Here is a 12,523-nt window from a genome sequence, read left to right as displayed (position 1 = left end):
GAGAGGAAAAATGGGGAGGAAAGGAGAAGAGGGCAAGAAGACTAAGGAGTGGGCAAGAAAGGTGTCGGAGGAAAACAACCAGGGGATATGACTGAAAAGTAGTGGGAGGGAGGAGGGACAAGAGAGTTAAAAAATGAGGGAGTGCAGAGATAATGTGTGAGAGAGATAATGAACATACAGCTGTGTGTATGTGTGTGTGTGTGTGTGTGTGTGTGAGTGACCGTTGAAGGATGTCAGCTGACACTGAAGTCATGTGATGGCGTGTTGTATTTCACAGGCTTAAATTAAGAGCTGCACAGGGGACTGCCACAATCATATTCCCACTCCCATTTGCAGTGAAGGTGAGACATCTCACTTCCAAACGGGTGCACACAAATGTGTGCATGAGAGCACACATATAAAAGCGTGAACATTGTTGCCTGCTGGAGCTATGGCTTGCATGAATGTGTGTGTGAGGGGGATGTTGTTACCATGACAACGTTGCAGATGGGTCTGACCTTGCCGAAGTACATCTGACTGAATGTCACCAAGCTAGATGGGATCTGTCTGTAGATTTCTGTCTGGTGGATGTTGTTTGCGTGTGTGTGTGCAAAGAATAAGCCTGAAGATGTGCTCTGTGTTGTGATGTGCATTGGAAGTCTGTCTGCTGGCAGATCAGTGTGTGTATTTGTGTGTGTGTGTGTACTTTACTGGAGCGGATCTGTCTGTAGATGGCTGTTGGTGGATGCTGTGTATGTGTGTACCTTGCTGGAGCGGATCTGTCTGTAGATGTCTGTCTGCTGGCGGATGCGGTACTCCAGGTCTGACACATGAGCCTGAAGCCAGTTCCAGTGGCTGATAATGGAGGCCCGGTCCACAGCATAACGCCCCTCTGCACGTCGCCATCTACCAGGAAACACAGACACACAACACAGACATTAATAACAACACTCAGCATTCAGATCACACAACACTTTAAAACACCACACACGCATTACAAAACTCCATGAACATAATAATCAGACCCACATAGTGCTCAAACACAACACAATCCCACTGCAAATGCATACATACAATTAACATCTGCACACACCAGCATCACTGCCATAAAACGCACACTCAACCATCATAGTCATATCTGATTAAGCGCTCCTGCACCTACACACAATCATTAGATTATCAAAAGACTTCTCACATCATATGAGAGAGTCTGAAGTTGTCATTTACAAGTGAGAGAAAGCACAAGCTAAGTGTACGAATACAGCTCCGGTGCACAAAATTCATAGACTGTATGCCAGATGGCAGGTTGGCTTTCTCAATGGTTATTGCTTTATTAGATTTGGCAGGGTCAGGGCAAAACTCATTTGTGTGTGTGTTTTGAGGGTGTGTGAACGCGAGGGAAAGAGAGCGAGAGTGGAAGAAGTATGTTTGAGAGAGTGAATTGTACATGGGACACACACACACACACACGCAGAAGTGCTCTAACGGACCAGCTACCAGGGGCAACAGAACACCAAAACCCCTGGACATGGGGGGGGGGGGCCGCATGGACCGTGACCTCGTGACCTCGGCTGCACCAAGCTGCAGCAGCATGGACCGTGACCTCGGCTGAACCAAGCTGCAGCAGCATGGACCGTGACCTCGGCTGAACCAAGCTGCAGCAGCACCACTCAAGATTTCCCTGCATTAGCAGGCAGAGAGGAGAGGAGAGCAGAAAAAGGGACACCAGTAAAAAGGAAGATGAAGCTGAGAAACAGATTGAGCAAAGAAGTGTGAGTGAGAGAGTGTGTGTGAAAGAGAGAGAGAGAGAGAGAGAGAGAGAGAGAGAGAGTGTGTGTGTGTGTGTCAGTGAGTAAGTTAGAGCGAGTGCTGTTACATAACCCACTCTCCATTATCCCTGCCCACAGAGATCACTACAGCTTCTCTACTTTACATTCCACACACACACACATACACACACAACGCAGTACCACAGCGGATTTCCAGAGATTTCACTTACTCACACACACAGCTCAGAATGTCCAACACCCCAAAACCCACTATTCTAATACCCGGCAATGACAAAATTCAACAACTCAACATCTGCAGTATTAATATGCTTCAATACAGGACCCTTCCATAGATAAGAATCAACAAGAGACAAGGCATTACTACTATGCTGCGGCGGAACACTGAAAATCTTCAGATCTATTCCCCAAAACTGTTTGATTTACATTTCCTGAATGAACCTGTATTGGCAACTCTGACAAATTAATGCAACTCCACAAAGGACCCTACATTGATGGGGCAGGAGAGAGAGAGAGTGCACAAGATCCCTTGATTGAATACTGGGGGTGGAGGGGGAAGGGAGAGAGAGAGAGTGCACAAGATCCCTTGATTGAATACTGGGGGTGGAGGGGGAAGGGAGAGAGAGAGAGTGCACAAGATCCCTTGATTGAATACTGGGGGTGGAGGGGGAAGGGAGAGAGAGAGAGTGCACAAGATCCCTTGATTGAATACTGGGGGTGGAGGGGGAAGGGAGAGAGAGAGAGTGCACAAGATCCCTTGATTGAATACTGGGGGTGGAGGGGGAAGGGAGAGAGAGAGAGTGCACAAGATCCCTTGATTGAATACTGGGGGTGGAGGGGGAAGGGAGAGAGAGAGAGTGCACAAGATCCCTTGATTGAATACTGGGGGTGGAGGGGGAAGGGAGAGAGAGAGAGTGCACAAGATCCCTTGATTGAATACTGGGGGTGGAGGGGGAAGGGAGAGAGAGAGAGTGCACAAGATCCCTTGATTGAATACTGGGGGTGGAGGGGGAAGGGAGAGAGAGAGAGTGCACAAGATCCCTTGATTGAATACTGGGGGTGGAGGGGGAAGGGAGAGAGAGAGAGTGCACAAGATCCCTTGATTGAATACTGGGGGTGGAGGGGGAAGGGAGAGAGAGAGAGTGCACAAGATCCCTTGATTGAATACTGGGGGTGGAGGGGGAAGGGAGAGAGAGAGAGTGCACAAGATCCCTTGATTGAATACTGGGGGTGGAGGGGGAAGGGAGAGAGAGAGAGTGCACAAGATCCCTTGATTGAATACTGGGGGTGGAGGGGGAAGGGAGAGAGAGAGAGTGCACAAGATCCCTTGATTGAATACTGGGGGTGGAGGGGGAAGGGAGAGAGAGAGAGAGAGACAGAGAGAGAGACCCTATTGATACACTCCTCTTCTCACTTCTCAGTCTCAGAGGTCTTTTATAATTTCCTACAATTCTCATGAATTCTCAAACACAGAGCCATCACCAGAACAGTATGGACTGTGTGCAACAGGGAGAAAATCATAATGAATCAGAAAGCCCTCAACCGTAACCCAAAAGAACAGAGAGAGTGAGACGTTGAGTGAGACTGAGACAAAGCATCCCAGAAGAAGATAATCCTTCAAACCCACAGACTGTTTGTGTGTGTGTGTGTGTTTCTTTGCAGCACATGTCTCATACCAATTCCCATCTCTGTCCTTACATCTCCCATCCTCACCTCACACACACAGGAACCCACCAAACCCTAAGCCTCTCGTCTTGTACGTCAGCACTTCGGTCTTTCCCTACTGCCTAATCGCACGTGCGTACGCGAACACACACATATATGCATATAGTGTGGCAACCATTGTTACACTGACATACGATTTGTGCATAATAAGCAAACAGCAAAGTGTGAACTATGTAGGTCTACTAGTTCCTGCTTCACTCAAACACAGAGCAATATCCCCCCACCATTCCTCTTTTCCAATTAAAATGTTTCCACAGGAGTCTGGTGTGGGGGAGGGGCTCAGGCAGAAACAGCTGCACTTCCACAGGAGACCAGTGGGGGCAGAGATGAAAAGCAAGAGAGAAAGATGTGAATGTGAATACAGATGTTAAGTGTGGTTAAGAGGGTGAACGTACGTCTTTCAGTATGCAAAAAATGTGTTGCAGATGTCGGAAATCTTGTTTGTATGTGGGAGTCAGAGGATGAGAGAGACAAAGTGTTTGTGTGTGCGAGTGAGTGAGTCTGTGAGTTTGACTGCAGCACTGGTGTGTGGGAAGTGACTACAGCAGTGCCAAAGAGAACAGCTCCATAAAGAAACAAGCGAGAGAGAGAGAGAGAGAGAGAGAGAGAGAGATGAGGAGGGCTGGTGAGGGTTAATGCCCACTGAACGGTATCAGGAATGAGACACATCATCCTTTCAGGAAGAACAAATGGGCATTCTCTCAGTGCTTATTTTGTCTCATGTAACCTGGCAGATGTATTCCCTCTCTCCATCAAGGAGAACATTTAAACCAGTCTCACACATTTTCCAGAGATAGACATGTCCATGCATGTTATCTAAGTAGGATGGCTAACACTGTGATTAGTGCTCAAGCAACACAGAGAAAATGTTTGAACATTTCCTCAAATATTTATTTCCTTGCAACTATGTGCAGAGAAGGGACCAAACAGAAAGTCTGACCCAGTGAGTCCATCACCACTTGTTCCTCTTCATGACCTTACAGCAAAATAGCATTGCCGTTTTAAAGGACCAACATCCATAAGCTGTTAGGCTTTATGGTCCTCCTCATTAGGGGCAATTAAAGAAAAGTATCATAGGTGATGAGCACACACACACACACAGTGATAGCTGCCTCTTGGTGTGTCCATTCTGCTCTCCAGGCCTACACAACCATTTATGCATAATATAAGAACAAGGAAACATACAAACATCCGGGTGAAGAACATTTAGCAGCAGAGTTTATGGGGAGAGATGGCAGGAAATGGTCTGGCTCCTATGTCTGCCTCCCTCAGAGGATTACATGAATATTATCTTAACATTGGAGCCATCTCTGATCTATTTTAAAGAGACAGAGCATACTAGTAGACAAATACAAATGCACACAAATACAGAGAAACAGAGACAGACAGAGACACACACACCACCACGCAAAAAGAGGAATATAAATAGACAGGAAATTTGTCTGTTGCAATTCATAACATGGGTGGAGAAGAGACATGTAATGAAAGATGTGTGGGCAGATGCTACGTAACAGTGCAAAAATGGAGACCCATAAGAGGCCCCCAGACTGCAGACATCCACACTAGAGCCCATTAGCACAGAACTAAGCCCTCCTCCAGTAGCTGTCAAATGGACACATAACGGCCCGGAAAGAGGAGCTAGAAGGTGACGGGGGGGGGGGAAGGGAGGAGAGGAAGGGAGAGATGGAGAAAGAAAGAGGGAGGCATGAGAGTGAAGAGAAGGAAAAAAAAAAGAGATAGGCCTGGTGAGTGAAAGCGTGTGTGTGTGAGAGTGTGTGTGTGTGTGTGAGGGCGGGAGATAGAGCAATGAGTGTGCTCTCTGAATGGGCGGAGTCTGGAGAACAAAGGGGCTGATGTGCAGCCCTCGCCCTCTGCTGTACAACCCCCCCCCCCCCCCCCATCAGTCACATGACCAGATTCTCTGAACCAGCGAGCAAGAGAGAAGCCAAGCACTGGGGAAAAATGGAGGGAAGGGAGGATCTGAGTGAGCGTTTTTAAGAGAGGTGCCTTTGCATCAGGACACACACACACACACACACACACAGCCCAGAAGGGGCCTGTGTTTTACTGTAAATGTATTCTCTTTCTGCACTACTACTGTGAGTCATGAATAAATCAATAAAAATGCTGGCTGGCGTTTTTTCTTTCTTTTCTGTTGCCGCTTATTGAGTTCTGAGCTTCTGAGGGCCAACTACAAAATCACTTCATTCTAATGGAAATCACAGAGCGACCATATCGACAACACGCTGACTAATGCTCCCTTCTTTGCATACACAAACACATAGCGAATGTACAAGTATTCTTGCTAATCCCAAGGGTGAAAACAGAGGTAAAGACACATAAAATCAGTTTTAGATGGCCACCTAAAGCAGGGTCTTCACTTTAAGTTCAATGCAAAGTTGTCCTCCCTACTCACTGATGCACACACGCAAGACACACACAGCAGTTTTTTTTTTTTTTAATCCAATAGGCAAGAATTTGAACTTCAACTTGTTTCACATTACAAGTACTATCCGATCAAATGGCCAAGGTCAGACCTTTCTGCCCAGATGTGAACAGGGTCATTCATTCCCACATGAAACAGCACGTTTCGGTATACTGATAAAGCTTTGTGAGAAGTAGGCTAAGGAAGTCACAGCACTCAGTGAAGATTTCCAGCATTATGACTAAAATAGAGCAGGTAGGCATAGTTTAAGGTAGCTCACCCCTCTCTTCACTATTTCCACAGAAACTCCATACAAAGTTTTTTTGTTTGGGGGACAGGCTGCCCCCACTTTGTTTCCAGTTTTTGGAGCCTGGGCTGCCTACAGAGACCATTTTTTTTACAGTGTACTCACAGAATGGACAACTAGCAGATCATGAGGAGATGATTGCTAAATATGTGACAAAAAAAATGTATGGGCTTCAAATCACGTACGATCACTAAGTGCACCTTTAAGTCTCATACCAGTTAACCTAGCTATGCTTGCTACCTTCAAGAGTTATGTAAAAGTTGGCTGTTGCTAGGGTGTGTTAATAGGCCTATAACTAATTAGCTGCTGAGTGACAATATCAGCTTACCAATAAAAGATGGCTTTGGGTTTAAAGTGATCAGAACCACCTGAAGATGATGTAACAGTCATTAAAGGGAAACTGCATTTTTAAACCTGGGCCCAATTTCCACAGCTTTTTTGTTAACCTACGTAAACCTATGTGATCAAGCATATTGTTATTGGGTTACATACCAATCGTTTTCACCACTGAGATGCTTATAATGTTACTGTAAGTGTCTGACAACATATAAACAATCCCTGCAGAGATACAGCTGTGTCTGATTACCTCATTAATTGTAAATAAACTGCAGAAAGGGGCTTTTTCTAAAGCTAGTTTCTGACAGCCAGTTGTGCTTTAACTGAAAGTTTCTATTCACCAGACAAAAAAAAAAAAAAAAAAAAAAAAAACCCTCCAACCTCCAATACCACCGTATAGCCACACACACACACACAGTATGACATTTAAGTGGCCCCTGTTCCCCTCCCCCATGCAAGCCATGAGCTGTAATGGTGCAGGGAACGATAAGGAGAAGGGGTAAATAACTGCCACTATCGTGTGTGTGTTCTGGAAAATTCTACATCAACAAGTTATAGCCCTCGTACCTGTTTGAAGACCCACAAACATGTGCGCACACACGCACACACACACACACACACACACACACACACACACACACACACAGATATCACAAGCATGCACAAAACCAAAAGGAGGATAACATAAAACTCAGTGACAAAATAAGTACATTGTATGCAATACAACCACATGATAAACGTTTTACCAATGTATAAAATTGAACACACATCAGTAAAAAACAACTCATGATAAAAACAATTATGTTTACCATCAAGCTTTTCACAAGATGACTGCTAGGCGAACACATCACTATTCAAACCCATACCTCAAGTAGACAAACACAGAGAGTCAAAAACAAAAGCATCACACAACCACTCTCGGGGAAGTTCAGATCAAACACACTGAGGTTAAAAGGTCAAACACCCATTGTTCATTGGCCCATAGCTGTTCCCAATATCTGACACCACTAACTATCATACAACCCACAAGATGAGTAACCATTTTGAATAATAACCACTTCCCTTACATCGACATACTAACAATGGAGATTTCCATGTAATGCCTCACTGTTGTCAGGAGACGTTGGAGATACAGTGTCTTAGTATTGAACGGTAACTGGATAAACACGAGGAGGAGCCAGAATCAACAGGGACTGTGAGGCCAAGTGATGAGTACTCCATTTTAATTTCTGCTCTGTTGCGTAATATAAAAGCATGTTTTATACATAAGATAGGCCCTTAGTGTGTAAACACCCAATAACACTCACGGTTTCCAATTTGAAACCTTGGACATGCAGAAAGGAGTTAGGCAGCCATCGTTCTGAATTCCGGAATTCTGAAGCAGTGAGGAATGCTCCGAGAGAACATATAATCCTCAGGATTCTGGAATCTCACCCGTGAAACTTCGAGGGAAAAAAAAAAAAAAAAGTTGACCACAGGCTTATTATCCCACGGAATCGGTCATTGCCGCTGTTGCTTGTATTTCAGGAGAAAATATGGGCCTTGGAAAGAACAGGTAGCATGGACTGACCTGCCCCAGACATAACATGCTACACGCACACCACACCTTTACTTTTCTCAGCTTTGTGTGTGTGTGTGTGTGTGTGTGTGTGTGTGTGTGTGTGTGTGTGTGTGTGTGTGTGTGTGTGTGTGTGTGCGCGCGCCTTTCCCTCTTTGGCCTCTTCAGCTGGAAAGAATCTTCCGTTTTCTTTTTCCCCCACACCCTTTCTTTATTTAAAGAGAAAATGTTGTTAGCTACAATTAAATATGTGGGTGTCTCCTCCTCACCACACCAGGAGAGCCAGAACTTCATTAAAGCTTCACAAACACTGAATGAGACAAACACACAGAGACCAATGCTGTGCCGTCACAATGCCTCTCCAACACACATTCTTATGAAGAGTGGTTTAAAACCAACACAGGAAAATTCCCAGTAGCCTAACAAAGTAGCCCCACACTTGAATGTTGTGGCTTGGAAAAACTGAATGCCTTCTGGTTGGTATGTATGCACATAGTATGTATGTATGTATGTATGTATGTATGTATGATTCCTAGTATGAATGTAGACCTATGCTGCATAGTGATGACCTCTCATGCTGCTTTTTTACATGAATGGAATCACTGAATGCAACCGAGAAAAGGAGGGGCTTAGGCCTTGGTGCTTCAGTAAGGGAAACAGCTGGAATTTCATTGCATAGAGATAAAGTGTGTGTGTGTGTGTGTGTGTGTGTGTGTGTAAATAAAAAAGCATATCCAACGCTTTGGAAATGCCAATGTAACAACTCATAACCAATGTCACAACCTGCATCAAACTGAAATGGAGAAAATTAGGAAAAGACAGGGAGTGAAAGAGCATGTGAGGTTATGCAATGAGTGTGTGTGTGTGTGTGTGTGTGGGGTGCAGAGTAAACCAGCTCCAGATGTGAGTAAGCGAGTGAGCGAAAACGGAGGACGAACGAGAGGACACGGAGAGCAGTGGAGGCTGGAGTAAACATTGCGTGTCCGATTGCAGACAGGCTGGGAATACATCGAGTGGCCGTGGCAGCAGAACCACATACCTCACCCCCTACAGCCAGCTGTGGGTCAGCAGACAGGGAAAGAGAATGGAGAGGGGGCGCTTGAATTACTGAAGCCATCTCAACAACACACACAAAAAAAAAAAACATACACACAAAAGCGATGGGGAGAAAAAAGACAGTCTAGAACCAACAGTCAACAGGCTAACCGTCTCAGCCTTATTACACCTGTCGATCAAATGCATTCAGGACACGTCATTTCTCCCGTCCCCTTCAGTCCGGAGGCACTAGATATGTATCCCTTTGCCTCCTCTGCTGAAAATTAATCCATACTGTACATCTGATGGCTCAGATTCAAGAGATCAGTGCCAGATCAGCTCCACTGTCACCTAGCTGGGTAGCTGAACTGAACATTTCATTGGAAACAGCATGGGCTATCAATCATGATTTAGGTACCCAAAGGAGAGGCAGCCTTGAATGGACAGTGACCCACACACATATCACATACAGTTGAAACCAGAAGTGTACATAGCCTGTACATACACATGCTAAAGTTGACTAAAAAGAGGAATAGAAAATCATCTTTTGGAAATTTATCTTAATGCCTTGATTAAACAAATGAGGAAAATCAAACCTTTAAGCACACCAATTTTCTTTGTAAAAGAATAATGTATCGTAAATAAATAAATGTTCTTCCTTAAAATACAGGGGCTCATAGGTATACATACATCTCACCATTGGCATGGGGTACTTTCCATAAGATCATCTCTCAATGCAAATCAAACCAGCTATTATGCTAACTGAAATAAAACCATGCCAATCTCTAGGTATGGTGAAGGGAATGTGATGTGGGGCTATTTTAATTCCAAAGGCCAAGGGAACGTTATCAGGATGCATAGTATCCTGGATCCATAAAATCACAGACAGCTGTGACTTCAGTGTTGATGGAAGGCTGACATATGATGGGGTCATTAAGCATCAACTGTGAATACCAGGAAAGTAGGTACACAAAGACCTCACATTAATCATTACATAATAAATATTTCGTAATGTATTGTATAAGAGCCTTTCAATAGGCAACTAGATAGGTAGGCCTATCCATTTTGTCCCACCTTGATCAGAACTTTTCAATATGCTAAATGATGAAAATGTTAACATGATGTAAATGTTCAAATTGAGCAGTCAGTCAATGTATACGTTATTAGTTTTTGAAAACCTCATATATCGAAATAGGAATCAAAATTCTCTACTCTAAAAGGCTCTACTCTATGGTAACTTATGTCTCATCCAAATCAGGCCAAGAGGCAAGCTAAACGACTTGCTTAGATGATGGCGCAATGCTGTTTTTGGTCAAATGTTTTGTTCCCAGCTGCCTGGTCCATGGCCAAAATGAAGCGGCTCGACTTGGGGCAATGCACCGAGGAAGCAGTCAATGGAGTGAGTTATGAGAAGGAAGAGCATCGTCCTTCAGCAGTATTTCAAAGGGTGGCGATGATGCCGTGTGACCTTGACTGGTGTTCATGTGTGCATATGCCAGCACAGCAGGTGTGAGACAAGGCAAGGAGAAGTATCCATCTGATTATTTTTTAAAAAAAGAAAAGAAAGAAAAAAAGAATAGAAAGTTCATTCAAAGCCTTTACAGAAACACCATCTCAAGACTCTTGTGGGCACCGTTACTTAGCAACCCCAGGCAGATAGCACTTTATTAGAAAGGACATTTGCATAGGAGAGAGTACTTCCCTCTATGGTATTTTCAGAGTAGGAATCAATGAGGCAAATCTATGCCTGTTCAAAATCAATTGGAGGCCACAAGGCAACCTAAACGTTTTAGAGTATGCCACAATCACATCAGACGCTTGAGTGTCTCTAGCTAGCAGATTCAGGCTTGTGAAAGTCTGCTTGTGAAAGCAAAGGATCCATTTTCTAATGGCCATGCATTCACTCTTTTGCTCTCTCTCTCTCACACACACACAGTCACAGCACTGCAGAGAACTGCTAATCTCCAGCCTCATTCAGAAAGCACTCTCTGCCATAAACACACTGCAGCCATCAGACAGAGAGAGAGAGAGCGACAGAGAGGGGCGGGGGAGTCCGTGAGAAAAAGAGTAAGAGAGAGGGCACGAGGGAGAGAGAAAATTAGAGACAGAAATAGAGACGAGGGAGGGAGATGGAGGCACTAAGACTGATTTGATGGGTAGATGGCCAGCTCTCGTGAGTGATCCAGAGATAGACTGCAACAGACTTGACTAGAGGAGGCACTGCTGTGAACATAGGAGGTCATGGGACGAGCACAGAGGTGTGGAGAAAGCAGGAGATATGGAAAAGAAAAGAGAGATATGACTCACACCTTGACTAAATGTAGAGAGAGAGGGAGAGAGAGAATGTGTGTATGTATATCCTCAAACATGGGGATAGTCATCCTGCAGATGGAGTGCTGATCAAAGGTGTGACATCAAAGTTCACCCTGTGTCTGCTCTCTCTCTCCCGCTCTCTCTCTCTCTCTCACACACAGACACATACCTTATAAACCACAAACACACAGGTCTAAAATGAAAAGATACACCACACTACCACACATATTTAGATTCTTTCATCTTCAAACAGCCATATCTATGAATTCAAATGGATCATCTTTGTAGAGCCAAGCCAAATAGATGGAATTAAGAATTATCTTAAGTCACACACTATATGGACACATGCACACAAATAGAGAGGGCCTGGAGAGACCATTTGGTTTAGAGGGACAGAGGTGCTGGAGGAGAAAGGCATTTAAGTAATTTGACCAACTCTCAGCTTTTGACCTTTACCCCAGAGGAAAGGTCGCCTGGAAGAATCATTAACCAGCTACTCACCAGGAGCAATCAGTGAGCACACACATACATACACCTGGGATCAATGTTGATTGCACTTGTGCCTCTATTAATTGTGTTCCTAGAGGCAGAAGTAGTATTTTCCACTGATAAAAAGCCAGGGCTGGTCATCAAAGGGGGCTAAAATCATTCTCACAGTGCAGGAGTGATACAGACAGCATCACAGTTGAGGTTTATGCTAAAGAACCACCCCAGGCCCTACCCACCTCTCACTTGCTCTCCCTCCCTCTTGCTCTCTCTCTCTTTTCACAGACCCACAGCTCTGACTGAGTCTCTGACTGAGTAACAGCACCAGGCTCCTAAAATCACAGATGGCAGAGGAGGGAGCCATTTTGTGTGCTCCCTCTCCCTTTATCTCTCCTCTCCCTCTCTCTGAAGCTGGGTATGAGGAGAGCAGCATGTAGCCAGCTGCTAGTCACACTGCTGTCTGCTGTGGCGAGCTAGCCAGGAGAGAGTGAGTGCATGTGTGTGTTTACAATCCACGATCGGTGGTCTGGAGCGGCTTTTGGATAATACAGTGTAGCATGCGTGCGTGTGTC

At 44.8% G+C, this 12,523-nt stretch overlaps 1 protein-coding gene across 4 annotated transcripts in view; it reads right to left on the bottom strand.

The window, feature by feature from the left end:
* Window positions 1-12,523, bottom strand: part of kansl1b (KAT8 regulatory NSL complex subunit 1b) — a 72,389-nt gene that overhangs the window by 13,450 nt on the left and 46,416 nt on the right. For all 4 annotated transcript variants that reach the window (XM_042085710.1, XM_042085709.1, XM_042085708.1 and 1 more), the window contains one exon: window positions 744-885. In XM_042085710.1, the coding sequence (XP_041941644.1) occupies window positions 744-885 (142 nt within the window). The remainder of the gene's footprint in view (window positions 1-743; window positions 886-12,523) is intronic.

The sequence above is a fragment of the Alosa sapidissima genome, chromosome 3 (assembly GCF_018492685.1).
Source record: "Alosa sapidissima isolate fAloSap1 chromosome 3, fAloSap1.pri, whole genome shotgun sequence".
Taxonomy (NCBI): domain Eukaryota; kingdom Metazoa; phylum Chordata; class Actinopteri; order Clupeiformes; family Clupeidae; genus Alosa; species Alosa sapidissima.
The sequence above is the reverse complement of the archived record's forward strand: the minus strand, read 5'-3'. Positions and strand labels throughout refer to the sequence as shown.